The 24764-nt window shown below is 41.4% G+C and overlaps 1 protein-coding gene across 8 annotated transcripts in view; it reads left to right on the top strand.

Moving 5' to 3' along the window:
• The first annotated feature begins 586 nt into the window (after window positions 1-586).
• The window catches only part of ARIH2 (ariadne RBR E3 ubiquitin protein ligase 2), a 47379-nt gene continuing 23201 nt past the window's right edge, over window positions 587-24764 (top strand). For 2 of the 8 annotated variants that reach the window (XM_070237686.1, XM_070237688.1), the window contains exons 1-4: window positions 1344-1483; window positions 4530-4593; window positions 6020-6363; window positions 20957-21002. In XM_070237686.1, the coding sequence (XP_070093787.1) occupies window positions 20964-21002 (39 nt within the window). In that variant the 5' untranslated portion in view covers window positions 1344-1483; window positions 4530-4593; window positions 6020-6363; window positions 20957-20963. Of the gene's footprint in view, window positions 1484-2371; window positions 2414-4529; window positions 4594-6019; window positions 6364-20956; window positions 21003-24764 lie in introns of all 8 variants that reach the window. The other 6 variants (XM_070237689.1, XM_014731697.3, XM_070237687.1 and 3 more) reach the window with 5 other exon arrangements.

Genomic DNA, 24764 nt, shown 5'->3' with positions numbered 1-24764 from the left:
TATATATTTTTTTTTTTGAGGAAGATCAGCCCTGAGCTAACTTTTGCCAGTCCTCCTCTTTTTGCTAACGAAGCCTGGCCCTGAGCTAACATCCGTGCCCATCTTCCTCTACTTTATATGTGGGACGCCTGTCACAGCATGGCGTGCCAAGCGGTGCCATGTCCGCACCTGGGATCCCAACCGTCGAACCCCGGGCACGGAGAAGCTGAACTTGTGAACTTAACCTCTGCGCCACCAGGCCGGCCCCAAGATTCCAATATGCTGTGTGTGCACCCCTGTGCTTGATATGTGACCTCATTCTCTATTTTGCAAATGCAATAATTCTACAGAAAGACTGTTTCCCTTGTATTCACTGGAGAAGATTTATTACCAGTTACCCAAAGCGAGAGTTTCTAATTTGACATTTTTTTCCTTAAGATTGGCACCTGAGTTAAACTGGAAGCTGAAAATCACGTATAAGAAATATACAAATACACGCAAGAAGCAAGAACTAAATAAGAAAGCCTGTTACACATAGATATCTTGATTATCAGTAAATACACAACTCGTGTATGGGGTGTAAATAGTTTGGGTTATGTACGGACTTGCACAGCCAGGAGGCTCCCTAACATCACTGGCTTCACACTGGCGTTTCTACTGTGGTGCAGCAGTAACTTGAGCGAGGCTTCGTGGCTCTACCTATCCATAATACTTGACAACAGGTCCTAGAAGGTACTGGAAGTCATAATGGCACTTCCTACACTGTCGGAAGTAAGTGTGCAGCAAGGCAGTTAAGATTCAATCTTGTAAGGTAAATGGAAAGCCGGAAAACTGGGCGGCGAACCAGGCCGCGGTAGAAGGAAGCGGAAGCCCAGCGTGGTCCTGCGGCATGAGGGCCACCAGGCGACGGCCTCAGAACGTAGGCAGAAATTCCCGGCCCAGCGCGCTGATCCCCAAGGCCCAACTCTCCTTCGACCAGATAACGGCCGGGAAACAACCATCTTTTATCCACTCCAAGGACGTCAGGATGTTTTCTCCGTGTCTGACACCCGAGTACAAACAGTGAAGTGAGAAGTCCATCAGAAAAACGCTGGTTAAAAATATCCCGGCGGGCGGCGCTGGTAGGCGACAGCCGGAAGAGACGCTTTGATCATCCTCCAATAAGCCGAACTCGCTCCTCTGCTGCCTCCCGCCGCAGTTGGCACCGGCTGTACCCCGGTAAGACTCTGGGTCCGACAGCTGGCGGAGGGGCGCTATTGCCCAGTGCCTACAGCAACCCTGGCGACCGCGGGTCGACCCCGGGCCAACCCCAGGCCGGAAGTGACGCAACCGCGCCGAGCACTTCCGGAGCTGCGGAGACGGCTCCGCCGGAGGAAGCAGCGCGGGCCCTGACCGGCGTCGGCCCGCTGTCGCCGCCGCTGCCGCGCCTGGGTCTTATCCCTCTGGCCTGGCCCGACCCGCTCTGGCCCGCCCGGGCTCAGCGGCCGCGGGGCCGCGGCTCCGGGTAAGTGCGCGGCTCGAGTTGCGGCCTTGTTTACCCCGGCGGGCCGGGGGAGGGGGTGGACTCTCCGCGCGCCTCCCTAGCCCGGCCGGGGCTCCGCCTTCCTCGCCGCCCGCAAGGCCCCGGTGACCCCGGCCGCCTCTACATGGTCTCAGCGCCCTCGCCGCCCGCTGAGGGGCGGCTGAAGGCTGCAGGCGGGCGCCCGGCGTCTCCTTTTTTCTTCCTTCCGCTGCCTTCTCAGCTCGCGGAGAGGTCGGAGGCCAGTACCTCTGACCGACTAGCGCCGGCGCATCTGGGCCCTCCACGCCGGCTGCGCCGGGGAAAACGCGCCGCTTCCGGGGCTCCCCACTCGAGTCTTCATTGGGAGCTCTTGCAGTGCCGCCCGCGCGGCTAATTAACGCCCGCCTGTGAAGGGTTCCCCAGCGCTTGGACTCCGTGTCCTCGCGGATATCCCGGCGCCTCACCGGACGCTGCTGTGCTGGCTGCGGGAGAGGCAGCCTTGTTCTCTGATGATTTCACCTCACTACTGATTGTTGCCCTGTCCCGTAGAACTTTCTGCCACAATGGACATGTTCTATACCTATGCTGATAAGTAGGGTAGCCACTAGCCACATGTGGCCATTGAGCATTTGACTTGTGGCTAGTGTAATTGAAAAACCAGATTTTAAATTTTATTTAATTTTTAAGTTGGGTTAAATTTAAATAACCACACATGGCTAGTGGCTGCCACATCAGACGGGACAGTTATAGCGTAGGGTTTTGAAACTATTTTTGTGCCAAGTATTTCTCTTCGGAGATGTAGACTTAGTAAACGACCATTCATTGCTAAATATTGTATCTGGAATAAACATTGTCAGACTAACCAAAAGGTCTGTGTTTTGTTGTTGTCAGCTGTAAGCTGAGAAGTCTTCAGTTTGGATCTTTTAGTCCAGGGTGAGTGTCAGGTCTTTTGAATACGTGACTTTGGCTCTGAGGTAATTCTATTACTCCTTCTTTGTGTTGGATACAGGGATAATATTCAACATCTGAAGGAGATCAAAGCATTGTTATCAGTTCTGTTAATAAAATAATAACATACTAGCCCGTTTGAACAATGTCAGTGCTCTTTCAAGTAGAATAGGGATATTTAACTTTGAAAAGATTAAAAATTAAGTTTTTATTTAAATCTGGACCTAGAACACTCAGTAAGTACAAAGGGGCATTTTCTTTTTTTGGAGGGGGAGCATGAAGTTTTCCCCTGCTTCTTGAGTATTCAGTTAGTGAGAGGCCTATGGGAAACCTGTAAGCCCAAATCCAGGGGAGAAATCCAGAGAAGGTGAAAAGCATGCTCTTTTGTTGTGATTCTGGGGGCTTTGTGGATAGTATTAGGCTCCCTGGGAGGGTGATGGGGAGTTATGAATCCCCATAGGCCATGGATCTGGTGGAAGTGTCATGCTGGGTCCTACTGGTTGCCAGCAGTGTGATTCTGGGCAAGTTACTTAATCTATTTGAACTCTAGTTTCCTCATTTGTAAGAAGGAGATGATAACCACTTTGTAGGGTTGTGAAGATTTAATGAGAATGAACCTCACCTGAAATTGGGTCTCATTAAATGAGAGCTGTTATTGGTAGTGATAATTTTTAGATGGGAGCAAAATTCATAGATACTATTTGCCCAATAAGTAGTATGTTACATAAAAATACAGGTAACAGAGCATGGGTTCACTGGTTCAGATCCTGGCTGTGGACCTACACCCTGCTCATCAGGCCATGCTGTGGTGACATCCTGCTTAGAAGAACTAGAATGACCGACAACTAGGATATACAGCTATGTACTGGGGCTTTGGGGTGGGGGGAAAAAAGAGGAAGATTGGCAACAGATGTTAGCTCAGGGCCACTCTTCCTCACCAAAAAAAAAGGTGGGGGGGCAGCAAAATCAGGGACCTGATTCAAATCTAACAGGCCAGAGCAGGCTTCCCTGAGGAAATAGAAAAGAAAAGAAAAGAGGTTAAAAGAAATCAATTATTCCTCAACTATTTTGGAAATAACCTTCCACAATCATTGTTTGGACTTGGATTTCATTTAGCTTATATTTGCTTGTCTACATTTGAGGTATTTTTTTGGAAGTTGTAAGCTCTGGTTTTCCAAGAAATTTTAAAGGATAAAGAAGTAGACATAAAATTTCTAATTTGGTAAGCAAGTAGTAATTTTTTAGTCTTGGATAGTGGGATCTGTGTCTTTGAGAAAGTCAGATGGCCCTTGGGCAGTCCAAAGAGAGGTGGGAAATGGGTGTTAATATTGCTTGGTGTGCATCCTATTGGGGACATTTTTTATTTGAAAATAATTTTTTCGTGAGTAAAGTGAGATCTGTAATGTTGGCAGTGTTCTGTAAATGTTAGTTTACCACAGTGGAGGTGCCTTTATAATATGAGTCCAGTTTTAAGTCAGGTACAGTTTACTTTGTTAACCTCTACGTAACGTTTAGGATTGAAATTGTGGTAGTTAGCTTAGGGAATCTGAACGATAGGGGTAAGGTGGTGGGTTTTCAAACTGAGAGAGGGAATTGAGTATCCTTTTCCATGGCTAGTACCCCAGGTTAAATTATTGTCAGCTGTTAACTTTGAATACTTTTTTTTTTTTTTAAGATTTTATTTTTTTCCTTTTACTCCCCAAAGCCCCCCGGTACATAGTTGTATATTCTTCATTGTGGGTCCTTCTAGTTGTGGGATGTGGGATGCTGCCTCAGCGTAGTTTGATGAGCAGTGCCATGTCTGCGCCCAGGATTCGAACCAACGAAACACTGGGCCGCCTGCAGCGGAGTGTGCGAACTTAACCACTCAGCCACGGGGCTAGCCCCTGAATGCTTCTTTTTTTAGAAGGCCACGTAACTCTTGTCAATATAATTATGACATAAAGATTTCTGTGGGGTTATTATAAAGAAATAATTTCATAGTTCTACTGGTCCCTTGCTGCTTGTCCTTTTAAATGTCTTTGCTTTTAAAAGAATAAATTTGTGAAAGCAGGGTACCAATTAAAAAATATATAAATAGAATTCTCTCTTTTCCTTTTAGATGGAAATTATATGACATAGAATATTTGGGTGACATCTTCCTGAAAGATCTTCAAGAATTACAGGTATTTTTAATTTAAAGATTAACTTTTTTCTCCTAAAGGAAAAATATCGTAGTTAAGTTCAGTTGTGATTAGGTAGTTCTGCCATACAAACCAATTTGTTAAAAGTCAAACTGTGAATATTACATTACTGCCTCTCATTAATGAGATTTTTCAAAAAGATTTGAGCACTTAAATTTTGTATTTAGTCCGGATTTAGTTATGTAAATTATTTACATACCATTCAATTCAGATGTTCTTGCATTTTAAGATCCTTTTGGGTTTTTAGATTTAAATTATTATTTGATATTGTTTCTTGCCAATGGTCACTTGGGATAGTACTTGTGCAGAGAAGTTAATGGATATTTTCCAAAATCGTCTCTGAGATGAAGTTAGGACTTGTGACCGTTTTGCTTTCTCAACTATTGTTCTCTTTTTCATTTATACATAATTGAGTAACATTTTGATCTGTGAAGATTTTTCAGTAGCTGGTTCCATATGAACTCTTGTTTCTTCACCCTAAATAGATTTCTGGTTTTCCCTAGCCTTGATCCTGCTAAGGCAGAATATCTATAGTGTTCCTTCATTATTGGGTCAGTTTCTTTGCCTCTAGGGTACCTCTTCTATAGAACCCTTTAAAACTGAAAAATCAGTTAACTTTGCAGACTAGAGGAGGATGTTGAAGAGCTATGTGGAGTGGTTTTTTTTTTTTTTTGGTGAGGAAGTTTGGCCCTGGGGTAACATCTCTGCCAGTCTTCCTCTATTTTGTATATGGGATGCCACCACAACATGGCTTGATGAGTGGTACGTAGGTCTGTGCCCAGGATCTGAATCCACAAACCTCAGGCTGCTGAAGCAGTGTGTGCAAACTTAACCACTGTGCCACTGGGCTGGCCCCTATGTTGCTTTTTTTTTCTGTACTAATTATGCACCTGTTTTCCAGATAGAGTGATGTCTGTGAAACAGTGATATTCTTTTCCTAGATATTATAGTGGGAAGGAGCTGTATCCCTATTTATGTACTGTCTGTGTCACCACTCAGTGGGGCATGATTACCAAGGAGATTTTAAACTCTGGTAGTTCACCTTTTAGTTGTTTCCCCAGTGGGCAGCCAGCTGTTGGGATGTGCTTGTCTCTTAAGGACTCCAGCAGGAAGGACAAGTCCATGGGAATTTGACTTCTTGACACGGAGCAAACAGCCTTACTCTTTCACGCCAGGCCCTTCTTGTAAAGTTACCATTGTCTGCCACTTCTGCCCCTCTAGAAAAGGGTTTCCCTTTGATAAACCTGGGCAGGGAGATGATGGTGAGGTTTCCTGTATGAGACCAGAGTTAGAATAGGTCATAGTAGGGTAGGGCCACGGCTATGCCATTTTGATTCTTGAATGGTTTCTGTTGCAGCTTCTCATAGTGAAAGTGAGTAACACTTATTTTTTTCTTTTCCTCCTTTAGAAGACAAAAACACTAATGCATTTGAGAAAGTGGTGAAGTTTGGGGGGAGGGGAAAAAAACTGCTTTCCTGATCTGCAACTTGACTGGATGCTGAGATGTCTGTGGACATGAATAGCCAGGGATCTGACAGCAATGAAGAAGACTATGACCCAAATTGTGAGGAGGAGGAAGAGGACGAGGACCCTGGGGACATAGAGGACTATTATGTGGGAGTGGCTAGCGATGTGGAGCAGCAGGGAGCTGATGCCTTTGATCCTGAGGAGTACCAGTTCACCTGCTTGACCTACAAGGAGTCCGAGGGTGCCCTCAACGAGCACATGACCAACTTAGCCTCTGTCCTAAAGGTGAGCAATGTTGTCAATTCCAAGTGTAATCCCCCAAATTAAATCTAAATATGAGCCATTGCTAACTGTCTCCTCCAGACTGATTGAATGACCCTGTAGCTTGAAACCAAATTTACGTTACATCATTTGAATGCATTTGATGCATTTACTTTTAATATATGCATATGTAAGGCTCTCAGATTCCCAAACTACTAAGAATTTGAAAGGAGTGGTGGTGGGGTGAAAGCAGGAAAAATAGACTAGAAATACATAAAAGCAGAATTGCATAGATTAACACTTGTTTCGGAAAGTGAATCTTGTGAAATTTTATCAGATGAAAACATCAGAATCACCATCTTCTACACAACCATATGTGAGTGACTGATAAATGTCTTGAGAGGTATCCAGATACCCTGGTTTGCCCTGAATAATCAGTGCCTCTGGGCTAATGAGCTAATTTGTTTTATATACTGATGACTAATGTTTAATGTTGAAAGAGATTTTAGTAATAAATATGAGAATAAAAGTAAGTTCTCATAGCTTGTATTTCATTGATTTTGGGGGATATTAATACGGAAATTATAAAGAACTAACAAAGTTGGTTATTCCAGCAAGAATCTTATTTTTAATGCTTAAACTAGCATACTCTTCAATGTCTTGTACCTCAAGCCAGTTATTGTCCTCACTATGTACATTGTGTACTATGTAATATTATACTAGTACATGGTATATCACATAGAACACTATGTACTATGAATATTTTTACGGTCATTTAGACAATTTCCCAGCATGTTTCTTTCTCCTCTGATGTTGGCCATTATATGAAAGTGGGAACATTTCTCTTACTTTACTGTTTTTGCTGACCTTCCTTCAGGAACTGTTATATGGATTTTCTTTTCTCCTCAAATTGAAGTTTAAGGGCACATTGGCATGATTTCAACCAAATCGTTTTCTTGTTGATATTTAAATGGGAGTAACTAAGGTATGCTATGTATGATTTCTATAAAAGTTATTTTATCTAATGGTTTAGGGAATTTTTTCCTAGATGGTCAGCAAAAAGCTAACTACTAATACCTTCGATTTAAATATGAGGGCTTTATTAGCATCTAGCTGGAAGTTGAAAGCTGAAGCTTTTTTTGTGGCTCACTCTTGGAAGTGATTGCAGACTCTTTTGTGCTCAGCAGAAAACTCTGAAGAATGGAGACCTGTTAGAACCTCTGGGTTTGGGATTTCTGCACCATAGCTATAGTAAAGATGCTGGGACCTCTGCCCCAGAAGGCATTTCCCTGGTAGAAAAGAGGCATCAGGTCTCTTCCTTCCTTACTATGTACACCTCTCTTTCTCTGGTCAACTAGTTTCTTTTGCTTTAACCATATTGCCAGGTTATACACAGTGTTGGTAATTAAGATTAGAAAAGGTATTGTCAGATGTGTGGCTATGGGCTGGATAGTATCAATTGACTAACTTCGTCAAGATGTTCCTATCTATGTATAGGAATTCTTAGTTTGTCAAGGCCTCTGTGCTGACTTTCCTACCCTGCTAGAGATGGCTCAGGGCCCCAGGCATCTGTCCTTCTTCCTTTTTTTTTTTTTAAATTGTGGTAAAATATATATAACATAAAATGTACCATTTTACATTCTTCCCTCTTATTAGGCTGACATATGATCAGCCCCCTGGAAAGGCTTTCCTTCACCTCCTCACTTTTTAGTCCCCTAAGGTCTCCTTTAGAGTCTATCTTTTTATTTTATTTTACTTTTTGAGGAAGATTAGCCCTGAGCTAACATCTGCTGCCAATCCTCCTCTTTTTGCTGAGGAAGACTGGCCCTGAGCTAACATCCCTGCCCATCTTCCTCTACTCTATATGTGGGATGCCTGCCACAGCATGGCTTGCCAAGCAGTGCCATGTCCGCTCCCGGGATCCCAACTGGCAAACCCCGGGCGCCGAAGTGGAACGTGTGCACTTAACCTCTGTGCACTGGGCTGGCGCCTAGAGTCTATCTTGTGCTTTCCCTAGGTGAGTCTCCTCGAGATCCCCTAGGACACACTGGTTGGGTCCTCTTTTGGTCTTAGTGCCCAAATATTACAGCCCGTGTGTCTTAGATCATATACTGTAGTCTTCTGACTACTTTATGTTGTTTTACCTTTTTACATATTTTTGCATAATCTCTCAACTAGATTGTCAATTCGTGGAGGGCAGAAACTACTTTATACCTTGTCTCCCCCATCATTCCTGTCACAGTGATTCATCTGTAGTGGGTATTGAATTATTTCTTGGATACTTGTGGATTTTGTTGACTATTGATGACAGCAGCTGATGCTAGATTCCCTAGTCCCTGCTGTACATCCTTCTCTACTGTCATGAAAGGGCGTTATTCTGGACCTCAAGACCATGAAGAGAAGGAGCAAAAAGAACTTGGAATAGAGATGAAGGAATAAGAAGAGATGGAAGAAAGTTGAAACACAGGAAAAGGTTAAAGAGAAAAATGGGGCAAAGAGGAAAATAATCCACAAAAATCCAGATGTGGTAGAAGGTAGATTTTTTTTTCCCCTTCCTAGACCTCACTCAGGAGCATGTTAACACCATTTCCTTTCTGGGGCTAGGTAGTAAGGATCTTGACTGTTTTGGTGGCTTGGCTGCACATAAAGGGACTCAGTGGTGTTTTAACCAGTTCAGAAATTTGACCAAAGAGGCTAGGCAGAAACAACTTGTTTAAGAGTAAAGAGGAAGGAATCACACACAATCTTCCTCTTCCAGGCTGGCTAAAAACTAGCATTGTTTTTATTATTGTAATTAATACATATATATATTTTTTGCTGGAGAAGATTGGCCTTGAGTTAACATCTGTGCCAGTCTTCCTCTGTTTCTGTGTGGGTCACCACCACAGCATGGCTGATGAGTAGTGTAGGTCCACACCCAAGATCCGAATCTGTGAACCCAGCTGTCAAAGTGGAGCATGCTGAACTTAACCACTACGCCATGGGGCCGGCCCCTGTAATTAATAGTTTTTGAGACGGGAAGGAAGAATTTAAGTGCTGAGTTTATAGAATGGTTTTCACAGGTGTTTTGGTTACTCTAGCTCCCCTGTTGCATGTGTCTCTGAGAGTGGAGATCAATAGTCGTCACCCACATTGCTGCTGATTTCCCCCATTAGTCATGGTGCTGTTTGCACCACTCTGACCTATTGAGATATTTATTTATTTTTAAAGTTATACTTTTTCTTTTTGGTGAAGAAGATTGGCCTTGAGCTAATATCTGTTGCCAATCTTCCTCTTTTTTTTTTTCCCTCCCCAAAGCCCTCCAGTACATGGTTGTAGATCCCAGTTGTAGCTCCTTCTAGTTCTTCTGTGTGGGATGCCACCTCAGCATGGCCTGATGAGCGGTGCTAGGTCCACACCCAGGATCTGAACCGGCAAACCCTGGGCCACTGAAGCAGAGCTCGTGAACCTAACCATTCGGCCACAGGGCCAGCCCCTGAGATATTTAATTCTTTCATATGATTTAGATACTATTTGTTTAGTAGGAAATGTGACATGTATGTAGTATAAAATTATAGCCTTATGAATAGCTGTCTATGAACAAAAGCTGAGTTTGAGGAGTGGCTTGAATTTTGCAGTGATATTTATGTCTTTGTTACTTGTGTTCTGGCAGTTGCCTGTGGATGAGCCAGTCTAGTATAAAGTTAAGCCTTGTATTGCCTTTTGGTGTTTGAAGTCTCTTAAATAGAAAAATCCCAGTTGTCTGGGACGCTGGGCATTTGGTTTAGTGAGGGCCCCTGGTATCAGAGGGTAACTTCCTGTATGAGTTCTGGGACCAGTCCATGAGTAAGATCATTAATTGAGAAAGCAAAGTGCCCACGAAAATCAGATCAAGGGTTGGGGATAGACAAACTAAAAATACGTATCTGTTATTGGGGGGAAACTACTGGTGTTCAAATAATGGCAAAACAGAAGCATTGTTTTGAGAATGAGCTATCATCCTACACAAATGTAATAGTCATGAGAGATGAGATAATTGCCAAGTGAGGTATTGTCATAGGACGGGGAAAATCTCTGATGAATATTTTTAGTGATCATATATGAGTCTTTAAAGAAAACAAATCTCTTTTTTTTGATGAAGACTGGCCCTGAGCCAACATCTGTTGCTGATCCTCGTCTTTTTGCTTGAGGAAGATTGTCGGTGAGCTAACATCTGTGCCAGTCTTCCTCTGTTTTATGTAGAATGCTGCTACAGTGTGACTTGATGAGTGGTGCTAGGTCCATGCCTGGGGTCAGAACTTGCGAACCCCAGGCCGCTGAAGCAGAGCGTGCGAACTTAACCACTATGTCACTGGGCCAGCCCCATAAAGTTACCTTTTTTACACACTATGTTTTTATATGAAACTTATACAAAGGTTATTTTATTGTTACTATAGATGAGAGAGGTCCTTTCTAGTATTAACAGGCATTTTTATTGCAAAATGTGCAGTGGTTAGCCAAGAAGAAATTTGTCACTCATTGACTCCACTTACTACTGTTCCATGAAACTCATGAGGCATTTGCTATCAAGCTGCTTGGGAAGGGGCTCAGCCCTGGTGGAGCCCCAGATAGAGCCCAGACTGGCTTTCATTGATGATGAGCCGGTAGTGTCTCCGGTATTGTGTGCTTCTCTCAGCAGCATGTTAGGGGTGTGGGCAGGAGAGGTGGAATTTTGCTCAGGGCCCTACCCAGTGCTTAAGAAGGGAGAAGAAATGGACTACTTTGGGCTGGATCTAGTCCATGGAGCTATGGTGAGCTATCTGAGCTTTGTGCTGACAAGAGAATCTTGAAGGTGGGGTAGAGTGGTAGTGCAGGTAACAGAAGTCCAGGCCATGGTTGATTAAGCATGGGGGTAGGAAAGTTACCTTCTGGGCTGGAGTGGGAGACTAAGATGTACAGGTAAAAAGGAATAAAATGTGGAGGATCATGAATGCACCTTGAGGTGTCGACTATTAGGGTAAAGGAATAGATTTTTTTAAACTTCTTCAGTGCTAAACTGTGCTGCTCACTTCTCAAGCCTAGTGTTCCTCAGATAGAGTTGGAGAAATAAGCTGGTTATTATGAGTGTTTTTACTGTGATTCTTTTTGCTTTATGAATTGCTGTATTAACTGTAATAGAGCTGGGAATATGTTCCCTGGAACAACACTATGCTGCCACCCTCTTGCTTGAATTTGTTGCCAAATATAGTGTTTGCTATTCAGCAAACTGGCTGGAAAATCTCTTAAGAATCTTCTTCTGTGGATCATTTTTCCCCTTTGTGAATGAATCATCATGAGTTTTCAGGGCTTTTGACTTTAAGTGCAGAAATCTTTATAGTCCCATGTTTAAAACAAGCTGGTTTCTATGCATTTGTCACTTGTAACATGAGCAATTGATGTTCTTAGCACAAAATACCTTATATTTAGCCTTTCTCTTAAGTGGCACTAGGTTTTTGTGTAATATCTGGAAAAGACTACTTTTATTTATTAAATCAACTTTATTGTATCCTAGTATAGCTGAATTTTAAGACCATTTTCTTTTTATTTATATACTCATTAATTTACCAAGTAATGGGCTGTTTTTTTTTGGTTACTATTCATGGGAAAGTATCTTCAAGCTGGGCCTAGTAACACTGAGTGTTTGTGTGCCAAGCAGCCATCAGATTTCTATTTTTATGATCTGATGTCAGGTTTCTTTGCGTGCCTGTATCTCAGTAGAATCTACATTAAATTCCTGTGTTTCAAATAGTTGATTGTTAGTGGATGTGTTGACATACTTCATGATGCTTCAGTCTGAAAGTCTGATGTGTTTTACTGATGTATAAATTTATTTTTAAAAGGGACATGAGAAATGTCCAGCGTGACAGTGAGAATTGCCTAAGTACAACTGGTGCTAGAGTTGTCTCTATCTTGCCAGCTTAGAAAGGTTATTGTCATCATTGACTTTGTGTGCTCACTGTGTACCTGGCACCCTACACAACATGCTCACTGCCTTCCAGAAATGAAGCTCTTCATCAGATTCAATGCCAGCTTTCCTTCTAGTTTGTTCGTTGTGCTTTCACACTACCTTAGGAACCATGTAAACTGTGTAATCATGGGGTAATTCTAATCCCACGTTTGAGTCCTAATGCTGAATGTATTTATATTTAAATTTTATTATTGAGATGTTACTACAGTATTAAAAATATCATTCATAATTCCATTAACCTAAAATAAAAGTGTTCTTCCTTGCTTATTATCCTTCAGGTCTTTTCCATATTCATACATAATATTGCTGAGCTACAATTCATTCATCCATTCATCTAATATTTATTGAGCACCTACCATGTGCCAGGCACTGGAAAAATAGCTATAAATAAAATAGACAAAAACTCCTGCCCTGGTCGACATTACATTCTAGTAATCATTATGTACTTGTATTTATATATTCTGCTTTTTTCATGTGTATTTCAAACATTTCCCCCTGTTTTTACTTCATCTTCATAAATTACTTTAAAAGGTTGTATACTGGGGGGCTGGCCCGGTGGGCAGCGGTTAAGTTTGCACATTCCTCTTTGGCAGCCCAGGGTTTGCCGGTTCGGATCCTGGGTGCAGACATGGCACTGCTTGGCAAGCCATGCTGTGGCAGGCATCCCACATGTAAAGTAGAGGAAGATGGGCACAGATGTTAGCTCAGGGCCAGCCTTCCTCAGCAAAAAGAGGTGGATTGGCATCAGATGTTAGCTCTGGGCTAATTTTCCTCAAAAAAAAAAAAAAAAATGTTGTATAGTATACCATCTTGTTCTTGAACCATAATTTTCTCAAGCTTTCCCTGTTGGGCATTTAGATGAGTACTTTCATGTTACAGTTGTTGGGGATTGGTTATATTGCTGTGAGCATTTTCATGAATGTGGCCTTTGTATCTGTTGGGCCTTCCCTAGAGCCTGGGCTAGTGGCCAAATGATTAGGTTCCAGTCCCTTTTCTGCCATTTAATATAATGTGACCTTGGGCAAGTTCCTCAACATGTCTAAGCTTAAGTTTCCTCGTCTGTAAAATAATGATTATTATACCTCCTTCACAGCATTAAATAAGATAATGCTTATAAAGTGCCTGGCACATGAGTGTTGAAACAAATGCTTGGTCATGATGGAGGCAGGGCAAGAGTTGAACAATGGGAATGTTGCTTTCACATGTTTGCTGTTGTTCCTTAAACACATTCTTAGGATTGTGCTTTTGAGTCATAGGGGAGGAGCCATGTCAAGGAAGGTTCTGGGTAATGTATTACTGACTGGAGCCTCTGAGTGTGCCTGTGGTAATTGGGTCATGTACTTTGAATTCTTTTGCCTTCATCCAGAGCCTCTGGTGCCCTTCTTCTGGGGCCCACTGATATGAAAAGTAAAAATAACACACAATGAATTTTGAGTTGGGACCAGGAAAAGGATACAAGGGAGTATAGCCTGTCTCTTGTTCCTACATTTCTGGACGACTGCAACGTTTGATCTTGTGCCTGCATTGACAGCACTCCTTAATGAAGTGCTTAGTTGATTTTGGGATTTTTGTTATTGAGGCACCCCTTAGTTTTCTATAACTTTTGCTCTGTCCCAATCTCTCGGTCTCTCTTTTTTTCTAATTTTGTATTTGCCCCTATTGCTCTAGGAAAAATTTAAAGGATTAGATTTTTCTGCCCAAAAGAGAAAAGAGTTATATGAAAGATTTAAGAAAATTACAGAGTGAGACATCAGGAAGCTTCTCATCTTGCTTTTCCTGAAATGTGTCTGCCCTGTGGCTTGATTACTTAAACTGACATGAACTGTCAGAATTTGAAGCTTATGTTGTGTTTCCTTTTCTTTGAACTATCATGAACATTTATAAATATGAAATAGTTTTACTGTGATAACCACAAGTTATCGACCATAAATAGAGAAAAATACAGGCAGGATGAGAGGTTCATTTGGAAATTTTAACAGGAGAACAGAGTTGTTCTTATAATTGTGAACAAAGAGTAGTCTCTTATATGGGAACGTTGCTCTGTTTGACTAGCAGTTTCTTTCCTGGCCAGTACATGTTCTACCCACTCTCATTCCTTTATCTCTTATTTTAGGCTTTGACTGGTCTCTTCAATGCTCTTACCATCATTTTCTGGGGTCTGTAGATCACCTTTCCTCCTTTTACAAGAAATAACTCCAGTGCCATCAAACTTAGCTTCCTGGATTCTCTCTCTTAATTGGTGATACCACCATCCACCAAGCTGGAAGCTGAGGATTTTTCTCTTGAATCCTTTTTCCCATGAAGCCCTCTCTGGTCTCCAGGCAGAGTTGGACACTTTTGTCTTTGTATCACTGTGAGCTTGTTTCTTGGTATGTACTTAATGCTGATTGGAAATTAGTTGTTTGTGAGCCAGGGCTTGAACTGTTTGAGATAAAGGACCACATTTTTTCTTTGTACAACAGCACCCAGTAAAAATACCTGGTTATGTTTATACTCAGTAAGTGTTGCTTGTTGTTGATCTGACTAAGCCCAGGTCAATAAATGCAAAAGTTGAGAATTTAACCTCAAAGCTCTACTTCTGTATGCCCCCATTTGTAAATAAAGGACATGCTTCTCAAAGGGCTTCCGAGAAGCCAGCTGACTCTGAAGTAGAGATAGTATATACCTATTGGATGTGTGGTTCCTGCTTTGGGGTTCATGTCAGAATTAGTTTTGGCAGTTCTCATAGGAAGCCTGAACTTCATGCAGATGTATTGAAACAGAGTCTTGAGAGGTGAAGCAAGGTATTTTACATTATATTCATGTACAAGTACAAAAAGAAAAAATTGTGAAATGATTCAGGTTATCAGAAGTGAGGAGAGAGGAGTGTGTCCTTTCTTTGGCTGCCGAAAGAATGTATCCAACATTCAGGGTGTACTAGTTTTGTAACCAGCATGGGAGTAGGATATAAACTACCCAACTATACTGGCAAGTTGGATAAGTTTCCTCTGATATTTTTGATATCTCAGTGTAACTTCGTATTTCATTGATTATCAAGATAAAAGTGGGTTCGTGTACATATTAATAATGAGTAGGTATAAAAGTGACTAATAGTATCTGCAATCATAAATACGATGTGAATGTTTTAAAAGTTTTCAGTTTTATGACACTGTGGTAGAACATGTCACATCTTTTTTGCCAGCTTGTTAGCATTGGCTTCTGCTTCAAGATAGTTGGCTGCCCTCACATACCTTTGTTCTCCCTCCATTTGCTTTTGTTTGGTGTTCAGATGTCTGTAGCAGTTTTATTTGCAATAGCCAAAAACTGGAAACAACTCACATATCCACAAACAGATGAATGAACAAATAGTGGCATGTCCATAGAACAGCATACTTCTCAGCAATATTAAAAGAGTGAACTTTGATATAAGCATCATCGATAAATCTAAAAATAAGTATGCTCCATGATGGAACTCAGGGGGAGAAAAGAATAAACACTTTCTGATTTCAATCATATAAAATTGTATAAAATGCAAACTAATCTGTTGTAAAGAAAAGTAAATCTGTGGTTGCCTGGAGAGTTGAGGAGGGCAAGGATAAAGATTATTAAAGAGTGCAAGGTAAATATGGGGATGCTCTTCCATTTTTAAATATGGAATTGAAAGTAAAGACATATACATGTAATAAACTCATAATAACAAAGAGAACAAGGAGGGTAGTGGCATGTGGGGACATCATTGCACATGGGAGCCAGTTTGTCCAGCAGATCTTTGAAGAGGCTATGGGCTCTGATTTTGCTGACAAAGGCTGGAAGAGATAAGTGCACTGCAAATGGGGGGATTAATTAAAAGTCTATATGTAGAATACAACCCTACCTCTGCTTGGCCTCTAGGCAAAATAATCAGCTTATTATTAAGTAGCATAACCTGGAGAGAAATAGGGACCTTAGAGAGTGTGGGATTTGGCTGACCTCATTTGTCATTTTGGGAGCCCTCAAGTCTTGAGTAATAGCTGCCACTGATTGATCACCCTGAAGAAAAGCCTGTCAATTGACAGATTCTGTCCATGTATAGAGTTAGGATTCATTTTCTTGTTCCCTCTTTTAAAAATTGTAATATTCACATAAAATTAGCCATTTTAAAGTATACAATTCATGGCATGTATTCACAATGTTGTGCAACCATCATCTCCATCTAGTTCCAAAACCTTTTCGTTACCCCAAAAGGAAACCTGGTACCCATTAAGCAGTTACTCTCTGCGCCTCCCAGCCCCTGCCAACCACTAGTCTGCTTTCTGTCTCTAGGGATTTACCTATTCTTTATATATCATATAAATGGAATCATGCAATATATGACCTTTTATGTCTGGTCACTTTCACTTAGCATAATGTTTTTGAGGTTCATCCAAGTTGTAGCATGTATCAGTACTTCATTCCTTTTTTTGGTGACCCTTTGTTTTTTTTTTGTTTTTTGGGGAAGATTAGCCCTGAGCTAACTACTGCCAATCCTCCTCTTTTTGCTGAGGAAGACTGGTCCTGAGCTAACATCCATGCCCATCTTCCTCTACTTTATACGTGGGATGCCTACCACAGAGTGGCTTTTACCAAGTGGTGCCATGTCCGCATCCGAGGTCTGAACGGGCGAACCCCAGGGCGCCGAGAATCGGAACGTGCAAACTTAACCACTGCGCCATCAGGCCAGCCCCAAGACCCTTTTGTTTTTTAAATGTGAGTGGCTAACCAGGAATCTCCAGACCTTTGAGGAAAACATGCAAAATGAAAGAGAAAGAGAAAAATGGACCTTAGTTGAAACAGACCAGTAGATAATTTTGCTTGTTTTTAAAAGCACACTATTCAGTATTCTCCAAGATATTCAAAAAGATGTGGCATCCATAAAACAATCAGAGATGCCATCAGGAATAAACAATCAAAATAAAAAAGCCTGTAGAGTGAATTATAGGTTTGCAAGTTAAAATATATTCCATAGATAGATCAGAAGATAAAATCAAGAAAATCTCTCAATGTAAAGCCAAAATACAGGCAAAAAGATGTATGCAATAAAAAAGACATTAGAGGATCAATCCAGAGATCCAATGTCTACTAGAATTTCTGGGGAGTGAAAGTAAAACATTGAAAGGAGGAAAATACTTAAAGTATAAGGAGAGGAAATTTTCCGGGAGCTAAAGGAGGAGCAGTCTTCGTATTGAAATAGTCTACTCATTGCCCAGAAGAATAAAGAAAGATCCACTGCTAGAATTGTCACTGAAATTTCAGAAAAATAAGGATAGACGGAAAACCCTAAAAGTTTCCGTAAAGATATATCACATCTTCTAAAAGAGATGGAAATCAGATGTCTCGTCAGCAGCAGTGACAACAGAAGACAGTGGAGCACTGGTCTTCAAAGTCCTGAGGGAAAGTGGTTTTGAACCTAGAATCCTGTCATTGAAAAGTAAACTCATTTTTAGACATGATGGGCTCCCGAAACTTACTTCCCTTTTACTTTTTCTGAAGTGGCTACTTGCAGATAAAAATCATAAAAGAGGAAAATAAAGAATTCAAGAAATGGTTGAACTAATCTAGTAGTTCATTGAAAAGCCTCGTGATGTCACTGTACAACAGACCTGGAGAGCAGTCAGCCCAAGTTTGAAGAAAATTTTGATGGGATCCAAGAAAAATTTCTTCAGGAATAGGAAGGGGGTAGATTCCAAGCAATAGGTAGAATGAAGAAGCTGGAATTGGGATACAATGAAGAAACCATAGAACTCTTTTCCAGGGGCGAGGGAATTAGAATTCCCATGCAAAGCAGAAAAACTACACACAAAAAATTACGAACCAAATATAAAGCAAACATGTGGCACAGTGTAATTGGTGGTGACCAAATAATGTATTTGTGCCTAATGTATGAGCATTCTCCTCTGAGTGGCCCAAGGGAAGTGACATTGGAAGCACAAGGAAGAAAATGAAATTCTCATCCTGTAAATAATATCTCAAAGTTATGAAGGTAACTGATAGAGGAACTGAAAATAATGATTTAATTATAAAAAAAGTAGGGATTTGGAATGGGGAAAATGGGGGAGTGTTTTTAATAAACTAAGTCTGATAGAGAATTATGGGCATACTCACTGATGTTCATAACAACTGGAAGAACCTAGACAAATGACTGGTAGAGATTTCTCGGGAATAGGAAGACTGGGACGATCCGGGCAGGGGGCTGGTAAGTGGGGAGAAATGGGATGTCAGGTGTTGTTCCTTTTTATCAAAATGCTTTTTATTGACCATTTGATTTTTTTTGTTTCTTGGTAATTGGGATAGGTTAAGAATTTGTTGATTCCCAATAAACAAGTGTTTTCTGAGTAGTGTCTTGTTGTTTTGACTTTTAGATAGCTGCTGAGAGAGATGAGGAAAAAATAGTTTGACCTCTACCATAAAAAAAGTAAAGATCTCTTTGCCTTTAGTTTCTGCCCCCTCATTTTTTAGAATGATGAGAGAAGAGGAAGTAAAACTTTTTTCCTACTTCCTTTTCATATTTTTCTGATATATCCAGTAAAAGCACCAGTTTGATTACCTTCCTCCATTGAAAAACAAAGTGGCTTTTCCAGACTCCAGCCTGAATTCTTTCCTTCTCCTCTCCATAACCCATATGTTTGATTTTTGCCTCCTCAAACCTCCTGTCAGCATCTCTGCCCTTGCTGCAACCCTCAAAAGACCTCTCGGCCCTCCATCCTTTTTTTTTCCCTTCTCCAATGCCCCAGTGTGTGGTTGTATATCCCTAGTTGCAAGTCTTTCTAGTTCTTCTATGTGAGCCACTGCCAAGGCATGGCTACTGACACACATGTGGTGTGGTTCTGCGACTGGGAAGTGAACCTGGGCTGCTGAAGCAGTGAGCACTGAACTTCAGCCACTAGGCCATCAGGGCTGACTCTCCATCCTTTTTTTTAAAACCTTCTTCAGAAGTGCTGTATCTGGCCTCTTTCTGCATACCCTGAGAGCTTGGAAGACCTTGATGCCTGCCTGGGCTCTGGAAGAGGGTGTGGATGTACAGTGCCTTGAGACTACACCATAGGACAGGCAGAGGCTAGTGTTAGGATATAGGACCTACTACTGCCCCAAGCGTTGTTCCAGGTGCTTGGGTACGGCAGAGAAGGAAATTGTTTTAAAAAATCTCTGCCCTGAAGGAGCTTCCATTCTGATGGAGTTTTACATGAACAGAAAGGTTATAAAAATAGTGTTATATGTTTTGAGCATAGCTAAAGACAGCAGTCAATCTCTCTGGCTTTGAAACATACTGTTGGAGTCTGTGGCTTTGTCAGTAAGATGTGCTAACCTCTCAGATGTCCTCTGGAGAAGAGGGAGTACCTGGATTGTATTGCCAGATAGTATTTGATATTCCCTCTCCTTTGCTTCCTCATAGTAGCAGTAGCTGGAAGAGACAAAGCATTATTTGAAATAATTTTTGGACCACATGGGCTTGTAGCTGAAAGTACATGGTAGGAGACTTGGCTTTTAGTCCTACTATGTGCAAATCATCAGGTAGCAGCTCTTGCTTGCATTTTTTTTGGTTGTAGTTACTGGTCATGACCTTGGTTCATAGACATTCTGGACATCCTGCCTATATGGCATCCCCCTGAAAAACTGTTAGAATTCTAAAAGGAGTTGTAACCAGTCTTTTGTACTAAGTACTTCGCAGAGGATTTTCATTGAAATGTACCCTAAAAGATATGCTGGCTGAGATTTATTTCAGAATAATCTAGAGGGTAGGTGATAGGTGAGGTACAGGTCCAGTGGGCTTAGCCATTCATTGATGTTGGAGCTGGGTGATGGGTATATGGGTTTCATTATACTCTTCACTTTTGTAGGTGCTTGGAATTTTTCACAAAAAAAAGTACCCTTATGGTCAAGGAATGATGGCTTTCATATTTTTGCTTTATTGTATTTGCATAAATAACTTCATTTAGTGAGGTCTTTGGGGTTTTTTGGTATTGATTTTAATGATCAGAGACCATAACAGGACTGAATTAAGGTTAGACTGGAGAGAAATCTTCAAATTTGTGTTTATTAATCAGATTTTTAAAAGCATGCGTAACGTGTGGATGCCTCGATTACAAGTCAGCCCTCCCTTCATGGAAACCTGTAAAGAAAAAGTGAAAGGAAATAGTTACAATCAGATGCCAGAGAGCTGAGCTTGTAGAAGCTGAGAGTATGTAGGTGTGAAGTATGGGAGAAGTGAAGGCCCACTACTAAGGTCAGAGGCCCTCTGGGACCCTACTGCTACCACCACCGCTGCTGATTTTGCCCCATTCTAGGCTGGTGTTCACCTACTCCTTTGTCTCTGTGCTTTGATGGTGTTTCTTCCTCTTATCCCTTTAGTACCTTCTTGCCTCACCCCTGACTCCCAGAGACCTGAATCCATCCGTCTTGATCTCCTTGGGCTAGTTTTCCTATATCATGTCCCTTTGTACCCCAGGCCCAGAAGCTGACCCACAGTTCACTTCTTTCCTTCATCTCTGCTTTTTAGTGAATGACCACTAGTGTTTGTTGACAAATGTGATCGGACCATGAAGTGGCTTAACACAGGCTGAGGCATGGACACCCATTTGTGTAGCCTTAAAAGATTTCAGGCAGTTGGCAAGTAAGAATTCTAAATAAAAATTGAAACTACCACCTGTATTTTTTCAGGCCGTTGATGCTCACTGCCATCAGCTGCATCCTCCCTATGGCACTGGTAAGTGTGGGAAGGGCTGGTGACAGTTTTGGTGGGCTGCTGGATTTCTTTTTTCTGGGGGAAAAATCTATTTGCAAACTATGTTATTAAGTTGTCCCCAAGGGTTGGACAGGTTGAACCAGCAATAGGAGGCTAAAAAGGTGAAGAAGCAACTGACCATACTCATGGGTTTCTTTGGAGAAGTGTTGTTGTCAGTGCCTTGATCTTTACATAAAATTAGCATGTTCCATGCATTATTTTGAATAATAAGTATAAACTATGCAAGTGCTCTGGGATGTCGAGTAATAACTGTTAAATTTCCTGAAACTCTTAAAATATTTCTCCCAAAGATAGATGTTGGCTGTGTATTAGAAAGGGTCCAGAATGTCATGTGTGCTTATTGTTTCCTTCAGTATCGGGATTTATCTCCCTCTGGTGTTTGAAGTTCTTTGTGGTCAGGAGATCAAGAAATGTTTGTTCCAATGATTAATATAAAATTCTCTAGGGACTTACTTGAATTTTTTGGGGGGGTGGAAGGGCTTGGTGGAAACCAGAAAAGAAATTTGTAGCTCTCATTTACTAACAAACTTTAGGTGGACTTGGAGACCTGCGATTAGAAAAATTATTTATCTCAATCTGCTTTCTGCTTTGGGACCTAATCGAGAAAATACAATAAAGTTGAAACATAGAGCTGGTCAGCAAGTCACAGAATTGCTAAAGTAAAAGTTGACAACCAGATTGCTGCTGGAGTTGCCTTGGATAAGCTCCTGAAAGTCTGCAGGCTGTCTCCTTGTAGTGAGTGGGACAGAGGCCACACAGTGATTGAGAAGTTTTATCCTATCATCAGGGTGGTCTCCATTCCAAGCTGACAGTTTGATGTTTATACTCTTTCATTTCTCGGGTCTCTGAAGCCTTTAGATCATTGAAGAAAGTGCCTCCTGAATATCTAATGAAATGCTGAGGTTGTAGACGTGTAGGCTGTTAACCATGTCAGGAACTGCTTGCTGGTAACAGCAGCTAAAGCATTCATATACACTTCATTACGTCTCTGTGAAAAAATCTTACCATCAGTGGCCCATATCCTGGATTTTCCCCTCCCTGCACACCCTCCAAACCCTACTTGTGAAGCAGGGATAGAATTGTGCGGCACATTTACTACATTCTTTTTTTTTTTTTTTTTTTTTTTTTTGAGGAAGCTCAGCCCTGAGCTAACATCTGCCAATCCTCTCTTTTTGCTGAGGAAGACTGGCCCTGAGCTAACATCCGTGCCCATCTTCCTCTACTTTATATGTGGGACGCCTGCCACAGCACGGCTTGCCAAGCAGTGCCATGTCCGCACCCGGGATTCGAACTGGTGAACCCCGGGCCGCCGAAGCGGAACGTGCGCACTTAACCACTGCCCCACCGGGCTGGCCCGTTACGTTCTTTATTAAAAAAACAGAAAGGAGACCTTGACTCCTCAGCAACTGTCTACTAATTTAGGTATCTGTGCGTAAGTGGTAACTACTAAACATGTTTTGAAGTTCTGTATCAGGGAAATATCATTTAAGTGTCTGTCCCAAACACAGACTATAGAGGATGACACGAGATGTTTGCCTGTGGCCTTTGGGAAATACTGATGGTCAGCAGCAAAGTCCTTTTTGACATGCATATACCTAAGTGCTTCCCAAAATAAAGATCTGGAAACCATCTGAGAGTTGAGATTGTAAGTGCAATGACAAAACAAAGCCAAATTGGATTGGTAATGCAGAGCAGTGTCCAGGGTAAATGACAACAGAAGGGACCCCGCAGTACTTTCAAGCTGGAGGGAAAGCTCTCCAGAGGCTTCTGATTCATTGTGGGTCAGGTTTGAGAACACGGGGAAAGAGGCGGGGAGGATGGGCTGCACTTGGTCTCTACTCTGACGCCGTCTTTGACTCTATGAAAGCCTTCTCACCGAGAGACTTGAGGGCACCCTTCAGTCTTTGATGAACTTTACACCACTACAGTCACGTGCCGCATAGTGACGTTTCAGTAAACAACAGACCAAAAATACGACAGTGGTCCCATAAGATTAGTACCGTATAGCTTAGGTTTGTAGTAGGCTATACCACGTAGGTTTGTTAAGCACACTTTATGATGTTCACACAATGACATAGCCTAACGATGCATTTCTCAGAATGTATGCCCATTGTTAGTCGAGACATGGCTGTATTTGCCCTCTCTTCACCTTGATCAGTCACACTCCCTTCCCCAGCCCCAGGGAAAGTGAGAGAGGAGTTCTTATCTTTGGGGCTATGTTCACACTGACCAAGGCTTAGGCACGAATGTGATTGCTCAGAGACAGGCCAGGGAGTGCGAAGAAGGCAAGCCTAAGAGCTGTGCCTTGTGGATAAGCAACATTTAAGGAGCTGACAGACTTGGAGCATAGCATCCAGTGGAACACTAAGAACATTTGGTCTGGGAGGTTGAGAGCGAGCCAGAGAGAGTGTTATGAAGTTATCAGCATTGCAGACCCACGTGGAAGTTATATCTATTTATGCTAAAATTCGCATTGTATAAACAGATCATCTTTGGTCAAAACTGTGTTAAAACTCTGAAGGGGAATTTTTCATTTTGAGGCGTAAGTAAAAGGTCAGAGTGAACTATTTGATGCACTAAGTATAAGGGTCAACCCTTTGTTTATTGAAACATTTGTTTATGCAAGTGATTGCCATTGAATTAAATTTGGCAAACTTTCCCTCCTTGACTTCTATTATGAAAATTTTAAAACATACAAAGAAGTTTAGAGAATTATACAGTGGGCATCCACATACCTACCATCTAGATTATATGGTTGCTGACCTTTTCTACATTTGCTTTATCATACATTTACCCATCAATTTTATTTTTATACAGCTTTATCGAAGTATTGGTACATTCCATTATTCACCCATTTTAGATGAATTTTAGTAAATTTATATGACTGTGCAACCATCACCGCAATCCGAGTTATAGAACATTTTCATCATCCTAAAAATTCCCTCGTAGCGATTTGTAGTCTGTCCCCACTCCCAGGCCCAGGCAACTACTGATCATCTTTCCGTCTGTATAGTTTTGCCTTTTCTGGGAATTTCATGTAAATGGAATAGTTCAATATGTAGTCTTTTGTGTCTGGCTTCATTCACTTAGCGTAATGTTTTTGAGGTTCATCCATGTTGTATCATGTCAGTAGTGCTTTCTTCTTCATTGCTGAATAATGATTTTCCTTTGTATGGATATATCACATTTTGTTTACCATTCGTCAGTTGATGGACATTTGGGTTGTTTCCAGTTTTGGGCTATCATGAAATATGCTGCTATGACCATTTATGTCCAGGACTTTATATGGACATAAGTTTTCATTTTTCTTGGCTAGATATCTAGGAGCGGGATTGCTAGGTCATATGTAAGTGTGTGTTTAATGTTTTAAGAAACTGCAAAGCTATTTTCTGAGGTGATTCTACTATTTTACATTCCCACCAGTATTATATAAGGGTACCAGTTTGTCCGTATCCTTGCTAGCACTCGATCATCAGTCTTTTGGGTTATGATCATACTACTGAGTGTAAAGTGGTTTCCTGTGGTTTTAATTTGCACTTCCCTAGTGACCATTGATGTTGAGAATCTTTTCTTGTGCTTATTTGATAGTCATAACTTTTTTTGGTGAAGTGTCCAAATCTTTTGCCCATTTAAAAAAATTAGGTTTTATTATTGAGTTGCATGAGTTCTTTATATATTCTGAATTAAATCCTATATCAGATATATGATTTGCAGTTATTTTTT

The sequence above is a fragment of the Equus caballus genome, chromosome 16, assembly GCF_041296265.1.
Source record: "Equus caballus isolate H_3958 breed thoroughbred chromosome 16, TB-T2T, whole genome shotgun sequence".
Taxonomy (NCBI): Eukaryota; Metazoa; Chordata; class Mammalia; order Perissodactyla; family Equidae; genus Equus; species Equus caballus.
The sequence above is the reverse complement of the archived record's forward strand: the minus strand, read 5'-3'. Positions and strand labels throughout refer to the sequence as shown.